Source organism: Pseudochaenichthys georgianus, chromosome 14 (genome assembly GCF_902827115.2).
Source record: "Pseudochaenichthys georgianus chromosome 14, fPseGeo1.2, whole genome shotgun sequence".
Taxonomy (NCBI): domain Eukaryota; kingdom Metazoa; phylum Chordata; class Actinopteri; order Perciformes; family Channichthyidae; genus Pseudochaenichthys; species Pseudochaenichthys georgianus.
Genome location: NC_047516.1, coordinates 30395488 through 30422420, shown reverse-complemented (window position 1 = coordinate 30422420; position 26933 = coordinate 30395488). Strand labels below are relative to the sequence as shown.

Here is a 26933-nt window from a genome sequence, read left to right as displayed (position 1 = left end):
TCAATGGCATCTGTCTGAGGAAACCCACACCCCTGCATCAGCACTTTATACTGGCACCCGGGCAGGAGCCCAATATGGCACTCATAGGACAGACAAGCCCCATCAGGCTGACAGTCTGCGTCTCTGTCTGCTCAACGTCTTCTTCCACATCTTTCTTTGTTTTAAATATTTCTCATGCTTTGTGCACAAACAAGCCACTAACCAGATATCCACAGGGAGCTTATGAAAATAAGTAATGGCTAAAACGGTGGCACCCCCTGTATGATACTGATATGGCAAGCAATGAAAGCAGAGGAAAATCCCTGACAGGAGTTCAAAAGGAACAAATATATACGACGCAACAAGCATCATCCGAGAGATCTAAGGAGGGGAGAAATCAGACAGCATCTCTAAAGCACCTCATTATCATGCAAATGCCATTTATTCCATTTTATCTCACCCTGCTCAATCGCCCATATGGCAGCGAGTCTGCACAGAGGAAGACACGGGGAGACCTCACGCTGGGCAAGCGGCCACATCAAAATTCCTCCATCTGTGGTCAATTGGGTGTGTGTGCTCGTGTGTGTGTACCTGCATGCTAGGACCAGTCTTCACTCCACCTGTGTCCTATTGGTGCTAGCCCTCATATCACAGCCAAGACACCTGACCACCGATCCCCGGAAGAGTGATTACTGTCTGGGTTGGACAGGACATGATGGGATTGCCAGTCTGTGTCCCAAGAAGAGAAGGGGGCCTGTAACGGGCCCCAGATGACTCATGTCCAGGGTTCCTGGGCAACAGGAGGTTAAATCATTTCTGTTAAGGGACTTCAGTTTTGCACTGGGGCTCAGAATACACTTAATAGCTCGGGTCGATGAGATAAAATAAACTGTCAACTGTTTGTTTTTTTGTTATTATAAAGAGGTCAGCTCAAAGACTGAAGATAACAAACGTTTTGTTTTGGTTTTTGACATTTTTCCTTTTTTGTGAATTCAAATTATTTGCGTTAATCAATCTGTAATAATGTCATGCTCTGTCACACCGGTTTCCTGTTTTATTTTGAAAAGCCTTCACCCCCTGAGTTATGTCTGTTTTAACTTCCTGTCTCTGTGTTTTCCCTCCTGCTTGATTATCTGATTGTGTTCACCCAACAGCGACGTTTGGTCAGTGTCCGTGGCGTGCAGTTGTGACGCTCCTAGGCTCCTTCAGCGTCATAAAGGGACGCAAATAGCTTTCAACTGATTGCAATGTGTTCCCATCTGCGGCGGGATTTGACGCTCATGGAAGCACGGCATTCGTTTGTGTCGGCTGCCCTTAAAGGCAATGTGAGCGTCCATTCTCATTGGATAACGGAGAATTGTACACCCGGAAGTAAGTATTCCCCTTACTGTCGATTGATTTTACAGTGATATCTGCACTACTCATCAACTAAAACACACCAGATTATCCTTGTTAATTACACAACATTGATTGGTATAAATTGTGTGCAATGCTTTTGTATGTTTCCCCTTCGATTCGGAGAAACAAATATTCTTAAAGGATGGCAGAAGACACTACACTACCCAGAATCCCCAGCTATCGTTTAGGACTACACCATGTGCTCTGTTTGACAAACCCCGTGATAGTCCTCAAGCTCTGTGATTGGAGAGTGTGCTCTGAGGGTTACGCCGAGCCTCGAACAGCACTTGAAATGGGATGGAACCACGGCAGACTGTCCTAAACTGGATTTGAACGGGTCCACCCCGTCCCCCCCTCCCCCACCCCGTCCCCAGAACTACACATGCTGGCTATTGTGTTTCGCAACATGTTCTCTATCTATGGCACGTCTCTACTGGGAGTTGTATTTTTAAAAGATGTTTTCGTATTTCCCATAATAAGAAGTTGCCAGTATTAAACTGTGTACATCCCTGGAGGTTTAGGGGATAGGAAACACTCACATTTAAAACATATAATTAATAAATGGGTGAAAATTGTTTGTGCCCATAATGAGCAGCATTAATATATACCCACATGCCAGCTAAGGTCAGAAGAGCTTTATTTAACAGCTGGTCTTATGTCTGTGACCCCTCCTGTTGTTAATTGATAAGCCTGAAACATACACTTGTCAAGGTTCAGAGGCACATTTTGCAAATATGGCAGTAGCCATCGATCAGCTTAAGATAAGAAATACTTTATTGATCCCAAGTTGGAACATTTGCGTTACAGCAGCATGTGTAACAGTTGTAAATATGCAGTGGTGTTTATTTGTAAATCATTTAGTATAATCACACAAATTCTATGTTTTATATTTAACAATTCTGTGTTCTTTATTTATTGATTGTTCAATACCTGACAAGGCCGGAGATGAAATATCTACATACATCTTATAAGAGTATAATACATTATGTATAATATCAGTTAAAATAAGTGCTTCAACATAGTTAACATTGCTGGAGGTATGCACAAATATGTATAGATGTCTTGTAATGCACTATTGAGGAACCTGCGACCCAAGTTTTTCATTCAATGCAGAACTACACCATAGTTGTGTAGGCCTATATGAAATGTCAATAAACCTTAGAAAATCATGAAATCTTGAAAGGAATGTGCAAAATAGTCATTACATACAGTCTTTAATTAACTATTAGTAGAGAATAACGAGTAATGAATATACTTTATAGGGATCCTAATAATATATCTAATAATAAAAATAATGAAATTCAATAACATGCTTTAACCACTAGGTGTCCCTTTATATCAGCTGTGCACCTTTATGGTGTAAATACAGCCTATCTATCAATTGGATCAAATATAAAAGTCTGCCGAATTAGTGTTGATACTGCAAGGAGACGTATTGTGTGAAAAGAAATGTAAGATGTTGTTTAATGGCTGATATATTTATGATCCACGTCACGTTTTCAGTTCCTCATGTTTGTCTTCTCATCAGGGCTCGATAAATACAGAACTACGGCAGATATGTAATATTTAATGCAGCCAAACCGTGTATTACAATGCCGTTATGTGATGACTTTCCAAGAGAAAAGCAAGCACACTCGGAATAAGTATTATTCTGTTTCCGGTATTTGTTAATGACGATGTGCTGTGAGATGTGCGACTGGAATTGCACAGGGGGAAATAACGTAGGCTATCTTTAGATGCGGATTTTGTTAAACTAATGTTTGCGCTGTGGACCAACACTATACATTGACGGGGAAGGGGGTAGCAATAAAGATAACACCATTAAACAGTTACACAACATAACAGAAATAATATCGATAGCAGCGTCCCTAGCAACCACCTTGGTAACAATGAAAACGTTCTCAGTATTCTTCGTAATAACTAGCAAACTAAAGATCATGTACATCCACTGCACATATAATCTGAAATAACAACTCATATTTCTCGCATCAAATGACATCAAAACGCATTTTAATGCCAAACTAACTTTAAAATCGGCCATGTTTTCTTTTTCTGCAGGGAGAAATTTGAAGATCACGTGACATAGACGCCAGCCATTGGAATGAATGGTGAAAAAAAACGGGGTTTGTCAAACAGAGCACATGGTGTAGTCCTAAACGATAGCTGGGGATTCTGGGTAGTGTAGTGTCTTCTGCCATCCCACCAAAAATATTTGTTTCTCCGAATCGAAGGGGAAAAATACAAAAGCATTGCACACAATTTAAACCAATCAATGTTGTGTAATTAACAAGGATAATCTGGTGTTTTTTAGTCGATGAGTAGTGCAGATATCACTGTAAAATCAATCGACAGTAAGGGGAATACTTACTTCCGGGTGTACAATTCTCCGTTATCCAATGGGAATGGACGCTCACATTGCCTTTAAGGGCAGCCGACACAAACGAATGCCGTGCTTCCATGAGCGTCAATTCCCGCCCCAGATGGGAATACATTGCAATCAGTTGAAAGCTATTTGCGTCCCTTTATGACGCTGAAGGAGCCTAGGAGCGTCACAACTGCACGCCACGGACACTGACCAAACGTCGCTCCTGGACGATTATGGAGTGAGAGTGTGTTGGTTCACCCGGTGCCTTTGTGTGTTTTCTTCCCTCCCCAGCTGTGTCTTGTTTTTTGTGTTGGAGAGCTTTGTTATTTTGTGTTTTGACTTGCCCTGATTTGCCTGTTAAAACCTGGAATTAAAGGTATTTGTGTTGTTCAAGACTTTTTGTCCTGCCTTTGGGTCAACCCTGCTCAGCTCTAAAACATGACAAATAAAAACAACAGCTGGGCAATAATTCAATATCATAATTTAAGCGTTTTCAACCGAATGATATTGTGACTAAATCCTATATTGGGCAAAAATTACTCAAATGTCTAAAATAATCTGATATTCAGAGTGAGAATTTAGGGAATATGTTTGGTTATGGCTAAAATAACCACAACACACAATTCTGCTTATGGGTAAATGGCAGTTTAGTTTAATCAAACTATTGTCTTAATCTCATTACTATGTGTGCATGCATGAAAACATAGTATGGATGGAATGTCAATGTATTCTTCTCTAAGGTTTCACATGAAAAGTGAATGTTTCTTGCTATATATCCTGGTGAAAATAAGAAATTCCTTATATCTTGAAAACATATGTTGTCCATATTTCCGAGCACCTTAAATCACTTTGATTCCACCACTCTGATCAGCAGCGTAGAAGATAGATGGACGGACAGATTTGACATACATAAACCATTCCTCTGTCTTCCTTTGATTTCATTGTGGAGGACAAATCATGTATCTCGACAGCAACCACACATACAAGATAAGCAGTTTCCATGTTGTTTGAAGCAATCCATTTAAGAAGAATTAAAGGGCTGAGTGATTATGGTGAGAGTCGGTTAAAGTAAAATGCCACAGCAATCAAACTGATTTAGAGATGCAAGGTGTGATGCACAACCTCCAATGCAAACACATACGCTCATACATGCAGGTGCGAACACACAGACACACCGATGGATAAACAATTTTGCCGAGATTAACTAACAGAGTGAATGATGTGCACTCCACATGCATGAACATAAGAGTGGAACATACACACAGGGAAATGAAATGCAGTGCACTTAACACAGCCCGGAGACAAGAATTAGAAATCAAATGGGAGGAGGAAGCAGCTGCTCAGGCATACGGAGAAAGAAAAAGGAACTCCAGAAATGAATTGCTGCAGATCGGGCAGCATACATGTCATATATCAGAAATGGTATTACTGTAGTTTGAATCTACTCTTAATTCCAACGCCAAGAGCCATGAGGGAATATGTTGCCGTCTACTCTAGTGAACCAGAGACTATTACGGACCACACGCTCTCCTTCCTCTCTGCCACCCAGCCCAGTGAACCAAGGTCGTATTACTTTAGTCTGCACGACTCTTCAAAAGGCAGCACACTTAGACTTCCCTAACGCCTTGCATTAAAATTCCTCTCATATCCAGATTGTCTCCTGATATGATTTAACATGATTGCATTTACACCTGGTAGTAATATGTGTCTCCAGTGTCCACATTGAGACCTAATTGAGATCCGATTGCTCAGTCTGAAAGAGCTGAGCGGAAGCCTCTGAAGGCTCTATTACGCACGGCTAGCAGGAACCGCTGTTGAGGTTGAGAGGGCCACCAAACGTGGATATGCTACTTTATCGTATATTCTACACCACATGGGTACATCATTTACAAAATGAACATCATGATGTATAGAAGAAGACTGGAATTTAGCAATTAAGACCAAAACAATGTCTGCGGAGGAAATAAATAAGCTAAAACGCAATTTTCAGACTTCTACAGTATACATTCTTCTCCCCTGCTGCCTATTCGGGAGAATGCAATAAGGCAATTCCTCATCGGCTTCAGTTTTCAATCACGGTAGTTGCCACCTGATTAACAATCGTGTTTAATGATGTCACAATGCATCACTGAAGGTGATTTAGCCAATCGGTTCACAGTCTGTTTGAGTGCATTTAAGCCTAACTATGCTTTTTATGTCGTCACTATCCACCTGCACCCCAAACATATTGTATTTCAAGGAGTAAAGGTGGTTATAGATAGAATATTTAACACAACATTGACCAACTAATGCAAACCAACTCATAACAATCATGTATAATTTGCTATTGACCTATCTTTGGAATATATATCCTGACAGGGACGAGCATTTAATAAAGATATTGCATGGGCTTAGATCGCTTCACACTGGAATACCCACCAAGTGCACTCTAATGTCAGTAAAGGTCTGACCTGACACCATCACTTTTCCAAATGTGAATCTAAAATAGAACATGAACCACATCATTCTCTGCTGTAGACCACTGACACTCTCTCACAATGTAGATTTTCCACTGTCAAAGTTCAACTTGTTATACAAAACACATCCATGTCGATATCTCTGGGGCCCAGTGATGCAACGTGTGACAGTCTGGAGTTCATATATCGCGTTTTATCCAACTTAAATAGAGTGACACATCGTGCTCACCTCCCCATTTTTTGCCTGTCACTCATCACTCCTGCAATGAATAAAGCTCTGCACCATTACAAGCTGTCAGTCTGTCACTCAAAGGATTTCACGTCACAATTCAGGTGGAAGCTGGGGAGAAATTCCTCAGTCTTGTTTGATTTTCCTGTCTAATCCTTCATTTTATGTCGGCTCTAAGTTATCTCCCTGAAGTGGGAATCACATTTTAATTAGGTCTATCCTCGGTGAGCCGTTCATCTTTGCATCTCCCCGTCCTATGTGCTCATCCTATGGGCTTTGCTTCCTTGTCAGAGACTCCTAAGTCCCCGCTCCCTGTCACAATCTAACATCTCCACCATCTTGTGCCATCTTTTCATTCTTTAACTGCTCCATCTCCACTCACAATCTTGCCCTCCTGCTGCTGACAACAAAGACTGACAAAAGCTGTTTTCCACAGATGGGAGAAACACAATAATCAGTTACGACAAAAAAGATTTAAAAAAAGAAAAAATGCATATATTACATCTTCTAAGTGCAAAGAGCAAATGGAAATGGTCAACTGTTGCCCCGTAAACACCAAGCCTGCACTGTATATAGGGCGATTAAATCTATCTATTAAATGGGATGTTAAGCAATCCCTGACCTCTATAGGGCCTGAGGGAACTGCAGTATTGGCTGGATTCATCCTCCACTGCACATCCACCCCCCCCCTCCCTATACCCTTGAATAATGGTGTCACTAATTCACATAAATAAATAAACAATAAACATTTGCAATACAGATGAATAAACTAGCTAATGAGAGCCAACACAGTTGTCTGGCGATGCATCACAACGCAAGCTACTATGCTAATAATAGAAGTTTGTCATCTGCTGTTATGGTGTGACGGTGACACTTTTTAGCCTTTGATCCTGCTGTTTTGCAACTGAGAGCTCTTGAGGTTGAGACTGTTTCTTTCCCTCATTAAAAAAATATATAGATATATATATGTTCCACACTCAGATCCAGTCCCGTAGACAAAAGGTATATTTGTGTATTTTTCTCTGACACTGTGACAAACTGACTGTCAATGCTGATCAACAGCTCCACCGTGTCTCACTTAGTATGGTGGCAGTACAAATACATCCGTATGCATTAGCAAGACACGATAGCCACGCATGCTCTCGATATAGAACCATACATTAACACAGCAAAGTAGTTATATAAAAACATAAGAAGCAAGGCGATTTGTTATTGTGAGTGGTGAACATCCACCGTGTAAGAGCGGCTAGCAGCAGTGCAATGCAAAACACTATAATGAGTGGAAATGCACCATGTGAATCACTTATCATAGTATGTTACAAGACAGGTAATGGATTATGTTTGGCAGCTTAAGGCGCCAACGTTATTATTATGATGTGCAGTTCACAGAATAGCAGTTCCAGCTTTTGTTATGTTTTCTTTGTATATGGACCTATGCTGAGACCATCGCTGCTCAGCCTGTGGATTTGGTTGCAGTCCTTTGGAATAATGCGCACCTGAGCTGCGATGTAACTTGCGGGAAAGAAACGCTGCGAGTAAATACAGGGTTGTGTGCACAGATGCCATGGTTCAGATTTATTTAGAGGGCAAATGCTCCATTAGTTGGGCATTTTAATTAGCACACTTGTGAGAGAGGGTCATTAAGGATGTCTGACAGAGGAGGATGGAGACACTGCTAACTCCAGCCTTGATCCCCCCCCTCTCTATATGCACACACATCCTCCCACAGATCTGCTTAAAAACCAATAACATCTTCACAGTCATCGGCAAACACAGCAAGTCACAACATTTCCACTGGAAAAACAACAACACATCTTCCACAAATGCCTCCCCATCACCAACACACACAAAGATCTTATTAGAGTCATGTACATGCAAATACATATTCATGGGGCACACGACAGAGCGGAAGGGATTGTCAAGGTACCGTTTTCAGGGTGCTCGGTCTCTCCGATGCTGCCATCTGGGGTGGTTCTCTCATAGTGATCCTCGGGCAGGGTCAGGGGTCCGATGCGGGGACCAGACGACGACTTGCTGCTGGGAGTCTCCGATTCCTCCAAGCCGCTGTCATAGTAGCTTTGCTGAGAGGCGTCCTGCAGGTCCTGCACGGGGTTGGTGGTGGAGAAGGTCACTCGTCGATGGGTATGCTAAGACAAAACGAAAAAAGGGACAATCATTTAACATCTTCAACACGAGGGACGGTGTTTTTCAACAATACTTTTTTCTTTTTTTCTGAGGGCTTCCATGTAGACACCCAGCAGGTGGTGCAGTACAGTACAAGTTGCAGCTCTAAAATCCACCAATGATCAGAATACTGTCTGCATTGTGCTGGCCTTATAAAGTTCACTCTTCAAAAGTCAGAAAATAGCATTAAATATGTAACACTCCTAAAACATTAAGCAGCCCTTGTGCATTGTTACTATTATGCAGTCTCAGGTGAACAGAGGAAGAACTTTAAAGGGGACCAATTATGCCTGTTGGGGTTTTCCCTCTCCTCTAGTCTGTTAAATTGGTTTTTGTGCATGTAATGGTCTGAAAAGGCTCAAATCCCAAAGTCCCTTAAGATGTCTGAAACTCCTCCATTAGACTCTTTTGTTTACTTCCGCATTTCATTTCCTTTCAAACCTTTATTTAACCAGGTAGGTCCCATTGAGATTTTTTCAAGGGAGACCTGCAGAATTATAGTGACATCACAACGTACCACTCTTGCTTCTATTGGCTAGGGCTCCAACACATTGTATGTGGTCGGCTAAGGGGCGGGACATAAGCGGGTGAGCAATCATAATCATGGAGCTGGCCAGCTAACCAAACAGAGCAGACTAGGCTCTGGTTTCAGACAGAGGGTGAAAAGAGGTGCTGCAGAACAGGCAGTATGAGAACAATAAAGATATTTTCGAACATTAAAGAATGTAAACATGTCACATGTCAATACATCTATGCAAAGGTAAAAGCAATTGATAAAAAAAGACAAAACATTATTTATTCTGTTATTAACCTTATTTGTCAGACACAAGTTTATTTTCCAAATCTTCCTCTGACAAATGAATTCTGCTGACAATTATTGGTTCACTTTTCATTAGCCCCAGTGAGCGACTTCCTATCTCAATATTTAAATATTTCCACATCTTTTGATGTCTAACCAAATGGAAAGCTAGACGATAATTCACAGTGAAAAGGGAATCCCAAAAAGATCCAAATAATGCTAACAAGAAAGAGCAACACAGTTTTGGAAACGGTTACAGTAACTATTTTAGCAGCATCAAAATAAATCATCAGATCTGCCTCACTGTTAGATTTGATGAAAGAATAAATAAAAATACTGAAGAAACACTGAATGTGATACTGTGAAGAGGAGCCGAGCGGCAACACAATTAATCATTCAACATCACACCCTTTATCAAATTAAATGGCTTGTAAATACAGTTAGGAGACCATTACATTTCCTCTTCCGAAGATCAGTTTACTAATGGCTCTACTTTCCACCAGTCCAAAACAGAAAGATGACTCCTTACGGTGCATGTGCAATCACACTCTTCCCCCAGCCCACCCATCCCCGGCCCCCGCCCCCACATGAGCGCCTCTCGTAAAAGTCAGGAAAGCACTGATACAGCACAACAGAGCTGCCTCTGCTGCACGCGAGTCAGCCCAGATCAATACCGCGGGTCTTTGCTTTCTACCATTCCACTGCTTTTTTTGGCAAACAAATCCATGCCAGAAATCATTCGAACCATCAGCCTTTTAGTCCACGCACACCTGATACTGAGAAATGCTTTTAGAGCTTAGGTAAGTGCCATCAACACTGTGTCCTTTATACCTTTTCGCAGGCTTCAAAATGTTTCCAGAAACCTGTTCATCCCCCAATCATATCCAACCGTCACTTTTCTTTCTCACGGCAGATGTAGCTCTCAGCCATTCATCTAAATAGTGATTATTTGAATTGTGGGGTGAACCATTGTATTGTCCCTCCAGCAGTGCTGCTACATTGCTACATCAATATATCACGGTATACAGTAAGAAATTGGTCTTTCCTGTTATTGAATGAGCATCTACTAAACAAAATGTTGCACACTTTTATAATGTATCCTATGTTTATATGTTATATTATAGTTTAAATTGGTCTATTATATTTGAATAAGTTATTCTGTATTTACTATTAGGGTTAGGGTTGTGTTTTTTTTGTTATTTTATTTATTTTATTTTTAACTCATGTGCAATACTTTACCAACATGCTCCAGTGATGTGTTTTCTTCCCATTTTGGATCATTAAAGACTATCTAATCTAATATTCTAAAATCATAAAGACTTTGTTATGGTGTAGTGATTTGTATTATTGATGCACAAAAGGTACAAAAAAAGATAATCCATCTCGAAGGAACGTGGGGACTTTAGCCTTTGCAGACCATGTACATGCACAAAAATCTATATGACACACTACAGGAAAGGGAAAACCCCGTGAAGCATAATAAGGCCTTTTTCAAAATGCTTGTTGATTGGTGCATCCGACATGCAGTTTATCATAACCCATAAAGAAAGAAAAGGACATTCTTTGATCTAATATACATCACCAGTGTGAACACAGACCATATTTAGGAAGTCTCAATAAAGAACTCTTCCATAACACCAGCTAGTTTTTTTAACCATTGTTTCTGCAGTACTTCAATAAAATTGCTATTGATTCGTGAGGCTGGACCGGACATGATATACATCAATGATGCTTGAAATATGATTGGAGGTCGCTGAGGCTCCATGACTGCTTAAATGTGAGGGGGGCATTCAGTTGTTTAAATATGGATTCTTGCTTAAACTTCTCCTCGAGCCATCACTCCAGAGAGCCAGCATGTTCCCTATGATAACTAGCTAAGGCTGCAGAGATGGGAAATAGATTCCTCCTTTTAGTCAGAGCACAAATCCTTTGCCAGGCCTTGGGGGGCTGCTGGGATGCGGCAAGATGGAAGGATGGAAGAGGGGGCTGGGCAGGAGAGGGGAGTTGGTCAGGCAGACACGGGCGGCGCTTTGGCTGGAGGGGACAAGCAGAAGGATTAGGTTCTGGGAGACTGGGGGCGGGAGAAGGGGATTGTTTGGGCATTGTGGTAGGAGTAAGAAGCTGTGGGGCTGAGAATGAAAACGAGGGGACATTTACGATGACATCTGAATTCACAACCACCTAGATTGGGCTAAAATGGCCTCATTTATACGCCTAATATTACAATCCCAAAGCAGATGAAACGATAGTGCGGGATTCAGACTTTACAAGGGAACCAAGGCACATTTTAAAGTAGCAATAAACAGCACTCATCCCTTCCTGGAGCTCCTGTAGCCCTTTGGAGACACTTTTTTTCTTCTGTCAGACTGCAAGACATATTATATACAACCTACTGCCTCGGAATGACTCCAAGCTACACACGGACACAGCCGAAAAGTTCCACCGATACACTCTTATGCCAAGAAAGATAGTTATTTCTGCAATGCATTACACATCAAGGGTGGTAAGATGAAAAGTGATCAGGTACAGGGTTTCATTACGTACACAACGGAATTCTGCCTTTTTCAGCTGCCCTACACTGCATACAAGTAGAACATGTGCAAACAAACACTTGACCAACTGTACATGCCACATTTTTACAAAGCTGGAGTCGAAAGAGTGATGAAAACGTTGCTGGTTGCTAGCATTGCGTGGCGCAGCGACAAATGTATAAATGGCAACTGCTGTTCGTCCACCGATTTTTCTTTCAAGTTATTCAGTGACATCGGTCTTATATTTATGTTCACTCAAACACACTCATTACCCTTGAGCTGAAACGACATGGCTTTAATGTCTTAAACATAATGCTGAGACAAAGAGCGTACTGCACCATACATCTACTCTATACTGAATGGTAACATGAGCCTTCATTTTCCAACATATTGAAACACATAGGTTCATCACCTGCTAATGAACTTTTGATGACGATGTTTACCATATTAATCAAGTTCATGAGCAATTTCAACACCAGCATCTGACACAACAGATTCAAACACATTTGTAATTGCTATTGAAACATATTTTTTCTAAAAGGTGTGTTTTTTATTAATTAATTAAAAAAAAGTGAAATATAGTCGTGCTTTATTTGTTACTTTGAGGTATTTCTATTTGAAATTGCATACTTGCAATTGTTTCAATTTTTCAGCTTTGTTTGTTGTTTTTATTTCCGTTTATTTTTTTAAGGTGCCATCAAAATGTATAATTTTTATTACTTATCATTAACATTTTTGCACTAGAAATTGACTGTATGTGGACAATGCCGCATGTAATGGCATAACTATTGCGCTGAAACATGTTTAAATGTCATATTAAAAAGCTTTGTCACATCAAGGAGAAAAAGGTACATTAAAAGCCGTTTGATGTTCTTGTATTTCTATCAGTTATGTAAGCTGAGGGTCCTCAATGTTAATTACCATAACTACTGAAGACATATGTAAAAACCTTTACAAGAAAAGACATTTGACTTCATAAGCACTACGCCTTCTTTCCCTTTCATCCTCCAAGTTGCATATACATTTAGTAATTAATTTGAAGGACCACACGTCAGTTATTGGTGGATTTTACAAATTCAAAGACAACTTCTTATTATATATTAAAGCAGCTGAATACCAAAGCAGAAGGTGACATAAAACTTAGCTTAAGCAAGTGACATTTTCTAAGGGAAGATATTTTTGAGTTTAATCATGAACTTATGGCTAAATAACTTACTAAAGTAATAATCGAGACTGGAAGCTGATATCTGATTCATCAAACTTAATTATTCTGATTCAAACAGCATTTATTGATGGTTTAAATTCCCTTTAACATCCGCAATTTGACACACAACAGTGACGTCCCTTTCGGAGAGCTGGTAGGCCTGTTAGCTGGTTTGCTACTGCTGAGAAAAAAACATATATCAAGCACCTCTGTCGCTAATATTGTCTGGTATGATGGAAGACTTCTGCACCGAGCCTAGATATTGCTATGGTGTGAAGAGTGAGGGGATACGTCTCCATTATTCACTCAGCCTCCAGCTTGCTGTTATGTGTCTGTATTGCGAGAAAAAAAACGCATCACCAGTTTGCAAATGTACCCCTTGCCTATATCGTTTCCACAGCAACTGACGCAGATGGGTTATTGTTAATGGTTATATCTAATCACTCGCAAATAACAGTCTGGAAAGTCTGTCCTAAAGATTGGATTTGAAAAACAAAAACTAGTTGATTTGCCTGCAGCCTTGAATGAAGGAATATAAATGGCTTCCTGAGGCCAATGGCTGTGGCTAAGGCACCAGGATAGCATGTTGGTGACTTTGGAGCATCAATAATCTCATTGCTGATTTGCACCACTGATCCCTGATAGGACAGCAGATCCCTCTGTTGTTGTTCTCTCCCATAGCACCAAGTCCACTGTGAATACCCGGGAGCTACCTGACACCACTCCCATGTCAGCTCCCCTGTCATCCGGCCAAGCCTCGCTGACTGCCAGTGAACAGGATGCTGGTGCTCATGCAGATGGGCAAGCTTTTCCATCGCCACTTTTTCGTGCAGATTTCCAAAAGAGTCGCAGGTGAGTTCGCTTTAGTGAATGACTCTCCTGCGTCCAAGTTTACGTTTGACTGATCTGTATGTGAACATTTGGTGATCAAGCGTTAGCACTGTAGGTACTCTAACTACCTTGTAGAACTGGTTCCATGGCATGCTGCAAGCGGCGGCTTAATGGTTGTTACATTTGGTCGGACTACAATCCATAAAGTGCACTGGAAGTAGGATGTAACATATAATAATAATAATAATCTTCCAGCATATTTTATAGAAACAACTCAAACAAGGATTTATTGTAGAATAGTACACTAGTGGTTCTTTGACAAAGGTACCTTCATTTGAATACTACAGTACTGTACCTCATGTAACATCTAACCTGATATTTAAAGGGGACATATTATGTTTATTTTCAGGTTCATATTTGTCTTTCGTGTTAACAGAAGAACATGATTGCATAATTTTTTCATGTGTTGTTTTAGGTTGATTTACAAAATCTGTCCAGGGACTACGGATGAAAAATAGCCTCTTGGCTAACTCTGGCGCATTTACAGAAATGTTAAAGTGGACCTATCATGCTATATGCTATTTGAAAAATACATTGTAGGGCCATACCTATACAAAACATGTCTGTGAAGTTTTTTTTTCAAAATACCAAACAGTTCACCCATTGTAGCCATGCCTCATACTGCTCATACCCCTCTTTTGAAGCCCTGTTAGAGAAACGCGGATCTTGGGTCCTTAGCTTGAAAAAAAAGAAAGAAGAGGAGGCGGAGCTAATGCCTGATCAGAATTCTACCGGAAATAAAGTTAAGTTTGGTTGTGATAAAACGCCATCCTGTTTAAACCACGTCAAGGATTATTTCTGAAACAGTATGGAGCTCAAATGCTTTTTCTCTTGCAGGTTTATCACAAGGTGAGTTCCTTTTTTTATTTCCTGCTTTTTAAACACATGTGCTCTACAGTACAGGTTAGCTCTGAGTGTTAGCGAGGCTTGCTAATGTAAACAAAGACGTCCAAAACACGTCAGGCATTGTTTCCGATAGCAACTTTCTGTGGGTCCGCTGCCGATTTGATGTCAGTTCGGATGATTTGGGTACGGAGGAAAAGAGAGAGGGTTTTATTTTCGGATGCTGCGTGAGTTCCCCGACGCACCAGGGACACATCTTTAAGTATAAAATACATCACAAAGTGCATTTTGCATGATAGGTCCCCTTTAATTCATGTGCACTGTCCCTGTTAAATAAATTAATAATTACACATTATGTCTGAAACGCTCAATTTTTAAGGCCCTGTTCCTTTAAAAGCCACTCCCAAAAAAGCTAAGCCTGCAGTGAGTAGTTCTCACAGTTGGTTGGTTGATGGGCACTCCAGAGATACTGAAATAATGTGTTTTTTTGTATGATACTGTTCCCTTAAAAGCTTTAGAAAGCCTCTAATCTCTGAGGGATTATGTTAAATTAAGTGGTTGATACCCCATAGGTCTTTGATTACATCTCCATATATTTTACTACTTGTGAAATATCCAAATCCAATCAAATATTATCTATTATATTCCAGGAATAAATAAAACAATATGCTAAATTGGTGTGTAGAGCAATTACAAATAATAAATACTTTCAGCAATCTAGATTTGCTTTATTCAATGCTTTAAAGAGAAAAATCATATTTTCCCAAAAGCTGAAAGAAAACAGCAACACTGTATTTAAATAAAATATGTTTGTGTTCAAGTCCAATGGGTAACTGTGTAATTGTCACAGCTAGTTTGTTTCCAAATGTTTTTGTTGCATTTTTTATTACACAGGATGTGTAAGGCTAAGGATGTGTCACTGTGACCTTTGAAACATGCAAATTACAACAGTCGCACGTTTCATACCTTTGGAGAAAACACATGAATGGGGGTAGTAAGCAACTTAGATGCAAGTTGCTGGAAAAAGACAGGAATGCAATTAAACTGGTAAACTAGGCAGCTCCAGAAGATAAATAATGTATATATGTTTCACACAGAGGAAGGTAGAGAGGATGGAATCTGTGAGGGTATGAATAATTTCATTGGGTGCACAATGGAGTGCTTTCAACCGGGTTGTTAAGCCAAACAGCTATAGTATACTCAACTGGAATACACTCAACTTTCCAGGCTGCTGGAAACCTATGTGGCCCTGTTTATCAATCCTGAGCTGAAGTATATCATGTGTGTGCTGGAAGCCAAACTGTTCCCATTGAATCACAGCCATGTGTCTCTCAGATATTACGGAATGGGTTTTCTGCCCATGTTAAAGGAAACGGCTGATGTCTCAGTGCCTCTGTGATATGAAAAATTCAATTTAAAAAGGATGATAGAAAGAATGGTGCACGGCCTATTTTCATTCTCCCACATTGAGAGATATGAGAATGATGTTCTGTTGTGTGGAGGAAAGGATGCCAATCGTACTGCAGAGAAATTCCTTCATAATTAAATTCAATTTCGTCTAAATCCCAATGGCAAGCTCCTCTGCCAAAGCGAGGCAGTCTGACAGAGACAAAAAGGTAGGGCCGGAGACGAAGATGGAAGAAGAGGGACTAAAGATTGAGACTAAAACAATGGAGGGATATAGATGGAGTCGCAGGGAGCAGCCACACTCGCTGAAAGGTAAGTGGAGGAGACAGCAATACAAAGCGAAGTGGGAGAAAAACGTTTTAGTAATGACTCATTTTGATTAGTGGTGCACGATAATTATCGGCCCGATATTAGGAATTATGACGTCATCCCGATAAACCCGATAACAGTATGAATAGCCCCGATAATATACAATATATTTTTTGGGTGAAAAAAAAGAAAAAAATACTGCGGTGTGGGTGGATTGGGATGAGGGGCGCTTGTTTTTCAGTCGGCTCCTCCCGTTTTGCCAGTACTGTGGTATTAGTGGTTTAGGAAGAGGGGAGTTTTTCGCAAATCCAGCGCTCCCTAACTCATGCCTGGCTGTGACGTAAATGGTGTGCGGCCGTGAAGCCAGGACAGTAAACAAACATGTCGTCGGTAGTATGGGACTATTTAAAAGTTTCAGAGTTAGATAGTTCGCTTGGTATTTGTATTAACAAATGCAATGCAGAAGTTCCACGAGGAGGGAAGAAGGCAACGAGCTATAATACTTCCAACCTGATTAGTCACCTGAAACATCGCCATCGCTACGATGGTGTGTTAAAAGCGTACGAAGACGCCTGCGCTGCTAAACTAGCGGCGAATCCAAAGCCAGCTGCAAAGGCACCGGGGCTTTTACCTATCGACGAAGCTTTTGAAAAAGGCAAGAACTTTATTTGGGGACATAAATATGGTCACTTTGAAGAGTCAAAACTGTTCTTGGCTTTGTTTTGTTCATAGTAGTAATGCTCATGTCATTTGCTCACTACTAGTCTTGTTTTTACCACCAGGTGTGCAAAAACTACAGGTACATTTAATATATATATATTATATTATTATCGGTATCGGTCTTGATAAGCAGGCAGTTATCGGTATCGGTATCGTTCTTGAGAAGCAGGAAGTTATCGGTATCGTTCTTGAGAAGCAGGAAGTTATCGGTATCGGTATCGGTCTTGAGAAGCAGGAAGCTATCGGTATCAAAAAAACAATATCGTGCATCCCTAATTTTGATCACTGTGGGATCTAATTGCCTCTCTGCAGTGTCTGACAGAAAAAGAGAAAACAATTATTGCTGAGATTTAACAGTAAAAACTAGTGTTCAGACTGACTGACTATTGTGGCGTGAAATTGGATATTATACTCATTTTCTGTTATTCTAACCATATACAGTAATTAGTTACAAAATGTGCAAATACACTCTACCATATAACTTGCACAAGTTCCTCTAGTTTGGTTTTACATTTAGAAACAATCTTTGTGAGTACATCCTGGCTCCGGCATTTTGGGCGTGTATGCAGGAATCAATGAGCTGCTGCCTCTGAAGGCAGAGAAAAAATGAGCCGCACCAACAAATATGACAATGAAGAAGTGCACCTCTCAGTGTATGAAGCACGCATAAAACCATAAAGACTGGAGCAGTTGCAAAGGAAATGCATATGGAACTGTTTTTATTTTCCACTCCACCATTATGTCTTCCATTCTCATCCTATCCACTGCTCTCTCTCTCTGTTCTCTCCTTCTTTCTCTACAGGCACACACACACACATACACATTGTTTTTGTAGGTGCAATAGCTCCAAGGCAAGCAGCGTGGAATTGGAGTCTTCAAAGAGTCTTGGATTATCAAAGAGACACAGCTACCAGAAAACTAGGGGACACGCTGGAGAGGGGGAGGGGGGAACATAAGCGGGAGGCGGGGAGGGGGAAAGAGTGCAGAGGAGTCAGCATGGGTTTGGGTGGAGGATGAAGTGATCAGACAGGGGAGGGGTGGGGGGCGAGGGAAGGATAAGGACCAGAAGCCCCTTTGTTCGCATACTGTAAATGGAGAGAGAAAAAGGTCGAAGTGAATGCATTAAAAAACAATCATATAGACCTTAATGGTCTTGATAAGCAAGACTGAATTCACATTCTTCACTGTCTGCGCCGCCGCCTATTCTGGACTTTTTCCTTTTTCCGTGTATTTCATTTTCAATGGGCGCACTGGCCTTGAAATACCATAATGTTGTCACAGTCAAACCAAGTATTACTGCAGCTGGAGATGCCATGTGTGAATATTGCTGCCACATCTAATGACAAATCTGACTGTTCACGCCATTCCATATGACATGATGTGGGGGTGAGGGGGTGAATGCATCAGCCTTCGACAAAAAGCTCTCCGTCAGCCCCTCTGTCCCGCAATGAGCTATGGATGTCTCTTTTTCCCCTCTATTACAGGAACACCTCTCACCGTAGAACACATTTCAAGTCAGTGTATGAAACTGATTCTGGTGGGTTCACTGCTGTCAGCTGCAGGGCATCACTCGGCAATGATTCTGTCCCACTGGTGAACGTGAACCTCCCACCATCACTGACCCGTTTCCAACTAAACGCCTCATGATGAGAGGGTATAAATACTCCTTACACACAATGTCGAAAACAAATCCGAATCCAAAAAGTAATCTTCCTCTCACTGTGCAACTCTTCTCGAGAAAAAAGGTGGTTAGTGTGAAAGATGGGTACCTGTGTGAACAAAAGTGTTCCCTGCTGCCTGCATCTGTTAGGCAATTTTGGGAAATGCCGTGACATCTTTTGTTCTGACAGAGGAGGGTGAGAATATGATTGTAGTGTGTATGCGGTACGAAGTGTTCAACTCTCCTTTGTTAATACGGATTGTGTGGTTTAATGGTATCGGTTAAGGGAGGCACACTATAATCGCATAAACATAGTCAAAAAAGTGTAATTTGTGCAAATGTTTTCAAGCCACAGTGAGGAACAAAGTGTTGGAATGCAAAATAAATAAAACATATCTGTCATTCTCAATATAGGATCTGTGCGACTTTTATTTCACATTTACAAAACCATCTTATGTTCAAATAATCTGTGTTTTGCGCACTTGTAATGTAACTGTTAATATCAAAAGTGAACAGTTAATTAATAACAATATACAATATATTTTCATTTTTTTCCTGGCATAATAAAATACAATGGTGGCTGGGGAAACACAAATGTAATATTCTTTGGTGTCAAGAGAGAGATTGTTCGAGAGGAGGGATCAGCTCCGGGGAAGCTGAGGAAGGATCAGTGGTTAGACTTAATTGGGAATGGCACAGGATTAAACATTTGATTGGTTTAGGGTTTAGATGGTGATGTCTTTCCACCGGCACTTTCATTGTCTTAAACTGTGGGGACTAGCTATGCTAATATGAGCTCAAAGGGTCAGAAGAAAACTTATAGAATGAGCAAATGTTTGGGGGGTTTGCAAGTGATGTGCTACTGGACATTGTGGGAAGGAGCTCCCAGTAGGGAAGTGAGAAGTACATACACTGTAGGAGAAATGGAGAACAGAGTATAGAGAAAAAAGAGAAATGGGAGTCAAAGGAAAATACAGTTTGGATGGAAAGGAACTGCAGAAGCTATTATCTGCCACAATTGTTTCCAATACAGACAGACTTACTGTACAAGTGAAAACAGGAGAGTGAAATTGCACAAAAATAACACAATCCTAACACAAGCAAGCTTCATGATCCCTTGAGGGCCATTCAACTGACCAAGATGTGTCCACTTTAAAAATCCGACCTTTGACATATTCAGGCTCCGGCCACACGAGGACGAAAACGGCTAAACGCATAGGATTAACGCAATCGCAAAAAAGCTTCCGTCCACACGCAATATTCACCGGATAGTGTCTGTCCACACGAGACCGCTCCGTTTAGCTCCAACCGCTGGAGAATCTGCAGTACATATGCAGGAGCCTCTACGTGGCGCTGTAACTTCCTCCACAAAAGCAGCGAAGAAGCATGGTTGTCATGGTTGCCCTTCTGTTTATTCTCCGCGGTGGGGGCCGAGGGAACCGGGCAGAGTTGTTCGCCAGTCAGCGTGTATTAAAGTTTAAATTTTCCGGACAAAATTATAAAAGTGCCGGTCAAAGGTCTTCTTTGTTATTTATTGAGCTTTAAAACAAATGAATAACGACTCTATATAATATAATAATAAAATACACGGAGCCTCTCTTTTTCCTCCCTCTCTTCGGACAGCGTCAGTGTCTGTCTCATGCAGCAGCTGATCCGGCCGACAGTAAAAAATAAACATATTTATAACTAGTTTAGGTAGTTTGAGAGGTGTCTCCGTCCTGTCAGATTAGACTTCACTCGCGTTTAGGTCCATATCGAGAGAAAGATAAATAATCTGAATTCAGTGTGCAGTTTACTTTGACGCGGGGGGTGAGCAGCAGAGGTGGGGAGGCGGGGCTATTCATCATTATCAGAAAATGATCGTATTGGGCGTACACACGGAGCCGTTGGACCCCCCAGAGCGTTGCGTATGCCGTTCTATCCACCTTGGAACCCGTTGTCATTTCCTCAGTCGTTTAGTGCCGTATTCGGTCGTCCTCGTGTGGCCGAACGGTCTATATGACACTAAACAGTAACGCAAACGACCATTTTCGTCCTCGTGTGGCCGGGGCCTTACTGTAACTGACCTTTGATACAATATCATCATTGGTTTTAAAAGACTGAATGGCTGTTAAATGTTATGCATCCATGACTCATCAGGTTTACCACTAAGAACGCTGCAATATGGTCCGCCAGTGCCTATGACGGTTGTTCATAGTGATGTTTTTATTTTTTTAAATGCCTAATACATCTAAAATATGTACAACCTAAGCTAACCCATATGGAAGTCAAAACCTTGTTATTGATTTTATTTTTTAAAGAAAGAAGAAGAAATAAAATATGATCACATTTTACTAAATAAACACAAAGTGAATATCCAATATATTTTAAAATGTATAAACATGATAAGTCTTACTAAAATATAAATAATTATAACTATGTAAATTATGTAAGTGTTTGATGCCAAGGCTTTGTCATGCGGTTTGACTTTGGGTAATTGATTGATGGAGTTAATCGCCATCATACTACAGTATATGATAGATCCAAAGAAAGTACAAGAAAATATTAATTCTCCAACAATTTGAGTTTAAATGCTAAATTGATTTAAGCAAGCAACAACCCCCCTAGAGATATACTTCATAGGGTTAAACATCATTGACATTATTTACATTTGGTTGCATTCTTATTTTTTATTTAAAAAATACATTAGAATGATGAGCAATGAGATTAGGAGCTCAAACTTACATTCCTCATTCTCACAGTTTGTGTTTTTATTATCACATATGCTGAATAAAGGATTATATGTTACGGTTTGGGAAAGGTAGGACCCAAAATGCAGACTACAAAAAGATAAAGATATATAAACAAAAGTGAGCTTTATTCTTAAAAAGCCGATCAACAAAAAACATGGCAAGGATAATCCATCACACGAGGAAGATAACATACCCAAAAAACTATCGTGACCAACAGAAACTGCTCTCATTGCTGTCACTGAGGAACTGCACACTGCTAAAGCAGCCTCCCTCTCCTCTGTCCTCATCCTGTTGGACCTGTCTGCTGCATTCGACACGGTGAATCATCAGATCCTCCTTCGCACTCTCCAAGAACTTGGAGTTTCAGGCTCTGCACTTTCCCTCATCACCTCATACCTCAAAGACCGCACCTACAGGGTTACTTGGAGAGGGTCTGAGTCCGACCCTTGTCAATTAACTACAGGGGTCCCTCAGGGCTCTGTTCTTGGTCCTCTCCTCTTCTCCCTGTACACAAACTCGTTCGGATCTGTCATTAGCCCGCATGGTTTTTCATACCACTGCTACGCTGACGACACCCAATTAATTCTGTCCTTTCCCCGCTCAGAGACCCAGGTCGTCGCACGCATCTCTGCTTGTTTAGCTGACATCTCTCAGTGGATGTCCGCTCATCATCTCAAGCTCAACCTTGACAAAACTGAAGTGCTTTTCCTTCCGGGAAAAGATTGTCCCTCTCTTGACCTAACTATCAACATCGGCCCCTCTGTTGTTTCCCCGACTCAGACTGCAAGGAATCTGGGTGTTATCCTAGATAACAACCTGTCGTTTACTGCAAACATCGCTGCTACAACCCGCTGCTGCAGATACACGCTTTTCAACATCAGGAAGATACGTCCCCAGCTGACCCAGAAATCGACGCAGGTTCTGGTCTAGGCTTTCGTCACCTCACGCCTAGACTACTGCAACTCCCTCCTGGCTGGTCTACCTGCATGTGCCATCCGACCTCTGCAGCTCATCCAGAATGCAGCGGCTCGTCTGGTCTTCAACCTTCCAACATTTTCCCACACCACGCCGCTCCTCCGCTCCCTCCACTGGCTTCCGGTAACTGCTAGAATCCACTTCAAGACACTGGTACTTGCGTACCATGCTGCGAATGGATCTGGCCCTTCCTACATCCAGGACATGGTTAAACCGTACACCCCAGCACGTGCACTACGCTCTGCATCAACCAAACGACTCGCTGCACCCTCGCTGCGAGGGGGACCCAAGTTCCCATCAGCAAAAACACGTGGGTTTGCTATCCTGGCTCCAAAATGGTGGAATGAGCTCCCCATTGAAATCAGGACCGCAGAAAGCTTACACACCTTCCGGCGCAGACTGAAAACTCATCTCTTTCGACTCCACTTCGAGCGATAGAATGACTAACAAAGAACTGCTAACAGAGCACTTATATACTAATAAAGGACTGGCTTATCTATAGCCAGTTGAGCAGCACTTGAAACGATTGGCTCTTTGAAACCTGATGTTCTTATATGATTCTGTTTTCCTCAAGGTTGTGTCTTCCTGGTCGAATGTACTTATTGTAAGTCGCTTTGGATAAAAGCGTCAGCTAAATGCAATATAATGTAATGTAATGTAACATGAAGTGAGACAGGAAAAACAAACAATGAACCGACAATGAACACAGGAAGAGACCAGACTAAATACAGGGAGGGGTAATCACGAGACGAGAAACAGCCGGGCAGGGGAGGAGAAACACAAGGGCAACAGGTGAACACAATCAGACACACCAGGGAAAGTAACGACAGGGAGGACAGAACTGCAAAATAACTCCAAAAGTAGACACACAAAACTCAAACCTTGACATTATATAAGAAGTGTATTGCTTTATTTTCCCAATGTAAAAAGTTCACATTCATGTCGACTAATCAGGTTTAAAGTTATATAAAACGTATTTTGCTCCTAAAACCCAGACATTAACACTCCCTTGGAGGCAAAAGTATATTTGCAGGTTAAATTCCAGCAGCAATACCAACTATTTAAAGGAGAACTTTTATAAATGAGACTATTTTGGATCCTGGAGTCCTTCCAGCAAGATGCAGGGAAATTGAGGAGCAAGAAAGACTTGAGGTAGACAGATGAATACATTCCATCTTGGATATGTTTGCCTGTTTCACTATCATATACATTCATAATAATGTGTGGTTTTATTTTAGATGCAGAATACTTTATTGTCCAATAGATTAGCACAAAAAGGAAATGTGTCTTTGAAACTGGCATTTAAGACAACACACACAATGCATAACGACACATGACGAGACAAAGCAATACCGCATCTTAAAATATTAGTGACAAAGTGGCGGTAATAAAAGTGACAAGTGTATTTTTCTTCCACCAGCATGTGAGTCAATCACACAGGCAATGCTTTTTAAACAATACATAAATAAATGTGCATTACCGGTTCACATCATTCAGGAACAAGTACAAAAGGTTGCTAAAAAATTATTTGAGTATTACAAAGTAAATTTGAACTGTGCCTGTGGCTATGTATGCATATATTATTATGTACACTTATTTGTATTTACTTTTGTTTGGCCTTAGGATGGCGATAATTGGATGACCATTCATTTCACTGTAAATTGCATGAAATTATGAGCTGTTTTGTTGTATGTATGTTTATGTATGTTTTGAGTGTGTGAGGACCCCAGGAAGAATAGCCAATGTTCATGCTAGTGCTAATGGGGATCCTAATAAAGACATAATAAAGACATAATAATAAATTATGGCTGAAAGATTAAAAAAAAGATATAAATTATTATCTCAGTGTGTCTCACACTTGAACTCTGGATTCCCATCTGTCATGGATCTTATTATCTCAGCTCACAAATGTAATTTTCACTTGGTTCATGTCTTTCGGCCCACACATGTTAACGCTGTGGGACTTTAATTCCATGACCTGCTTTGGACTTCAATAAAGAGTGTTCTTCCCCTTTAGGATGTATGTGTGGGTAATTTGAATTGTATTAAAATGTTGGTGTATTCTGAAAAAAATAGGTATGCGCACTAATTAGCTTGAAATGAGAGATTGATACCACCTGGGTTAAAATGGCTGAAATTCCAGAGCTCCTCCCTGATTGGCTACAGATATCAGGTGATAGGCTATAAACATTGTTGGAGGACAGCAAACTGTCTGTGCTAAAGAAGCAAGGCCACTGGTTTGTGTTCTGGAAATTTATTTTTAAATAACCGTCTGCAAAAGGAGCCTTGGCAAAAAGACTAATTAGATGTTTTGTTTCTCCTTTTTGTTGCTGGTCTTCAAAAACGGCTGCAAGCTATTCCATTCTTCCCTCTCACACTTCAAACCATGCTCAATAACACCATCATCACAACACAAGAACAGCATGGTGACAGTGATGTTAATACTTCCAGAGATGTGGTTTCAACTTAAAATCCAACACAGTCTGACCTCGGCAGGATATTTTAGGTGGCATATATTTCCACTGTGCGCTCAGTGCCTCTGCAACACGAACATCACAAGCTCCTCCGGTGATAAACAGTCAGTGGCACACTGGTGTAGAGATCACTGCTTTTTATGGGAGAAAAAAGGATCTGATGTAATTGGCTCTGAAACTGTGGCAGCCGGTTTTTACTACAAATTTATGATATGTAATTTATCCTAATCTGGCACCTATTACTGCACTGCAGGTAAAACATATTTTGTTCAAGCTCAAACGATATTATACACATTATGTTGAGCCAGCATCTGGGCCTGCGAAAGTGAAGTCCATGATATTTCTGTGCCAATGCGAGAGACATCACATTTTACATTAATGTCTGGAATTGGCCCTTACGTTTGTCAGATCACATCTGGCCATGCTCTATAATGCTGCTGAGCAGACGCCTTGGCAACTTTGCAAATTGCGATATCTGAGCTCTCCAATGGTCAATTGTAACTATATTTTCTATCTAAATAATGTCCCCGGTGCAAGTTTCCAATACGATCCAACAGCTGCGCTCCTAAACAGAACTGAATTAAAGGCAAGTAGAACTTTGAGGCTATATTTTAACAAAACGAAGGAGTAATAGAGCGACTTCCCACCATGTTGATGGAAGGTCGAAAGAGGCCAAGAGAGCTGGCTCATTTAGACTTTTTATATATTCAATTAAAGTAGAAAAGTAGGGATTTTTTTTATATCAATTCACAGCCTTGCCTGAAATGTATCGTGGCCAATCTCTACAAACATTTTGTATTTGTTTAGCCTGCAAGCAGTTGCTCAGAGTACTCTGAAACAAATCAATATTTACTGTTCTTAAGCCGATGAAGAAGTTGCACAGTCACCACACCTTAAAGGTGGGGTAGGTAAGTTTCAGAAACCGGCTCGAGATACACTTTTTGTTATATTCCATGGAATGCTCTTAACATCCCGATAGCAATGAATATCTTAAGTGCTTTGACAAAAAATCCATAAAAAAATGTCATCCTGTAAAAAGTACAACCAATCAGTTTAGCCGGCCCGGCTAAACTGATTGGATGGCCTACCTGCCTGTCAGCCTTCCATCGGGGCACACACTTATCTCGTGCCCTCATTGGTCATGTGCGCATTCGTGTGTGTTGGAGGAGGGGCTCTATAAGGAAGTGACAGATTTTCTCCGGTTGTGTATTTTCAAATTCTAGCGATCTCGAGCCGGTTTCTCAAACTTACCTACCCCACCTTTAATAGCTGTCTGTGGGCTAGTATATACTTTGTCAGTGTATTCATGTCAGCACAAGGCGGTAGGCTCAATTGAACATTCCAACTTAAATGTTCTTATACTTCTTGAATCTCATAGAATAATGTAGATGTTCAAGTTTATTTTATTTCCTTGATCCATTCCTGTTGAAATAAGCATAGACCCAAGTGTCTCTCAGAAAGAGGCATGAGGATTTAATAACACCAGCAGAGGAAGACTGAACAGAGAAGAAGATGGGCTGATGGTAGGAAGTAAAGAATCCGACATGAGGACAAATTAATCCCCAATATCCACTCCCTGCTGGTTACCTTATTGCCTCTCAAACTTCCCATCTTCAGAGTTAATATCTCTATTGCTGTAGCATCTGGCTGAGAAGCATACATACTTCCATTTGTTTGAACTGCAACATAATTGGATTGGGGAGAAGGATGAAAAAGCCTTCAACCATACTTAAAACTTCCCTTTTTTTTTTTCCTTTTCTGGCTGTCCTCTAATATG

General features: G+C 40.8%; 1 protein-coding gene across 2 annotated transcripts in view; it reads right to left on the bottom strand.

The window, feature by feature from the left end:
* Positions 1–26933, bottom strand: part of pcdh1a (protocadherin 1a) — a 104733-nt gene that overhangs the window by 19079 nt on the left and 58721 nt on the right. The window contains exon 4 of one of the 2 annotated variants that reach the window (XM_034098319.2): positions 8355–8574. The exons of the other annotated variant lie outside the window; for it this stretch is intronic. Within the exon in view, the coding sequence (XP_033954210.1) occupies positions 8355–8574 (220 nt within the window). The remainder of the gene's footprint in view (positions 1–8354; positions 8575–26933) is intronic. 2 annotated transcript variants of the gene reach the window in all.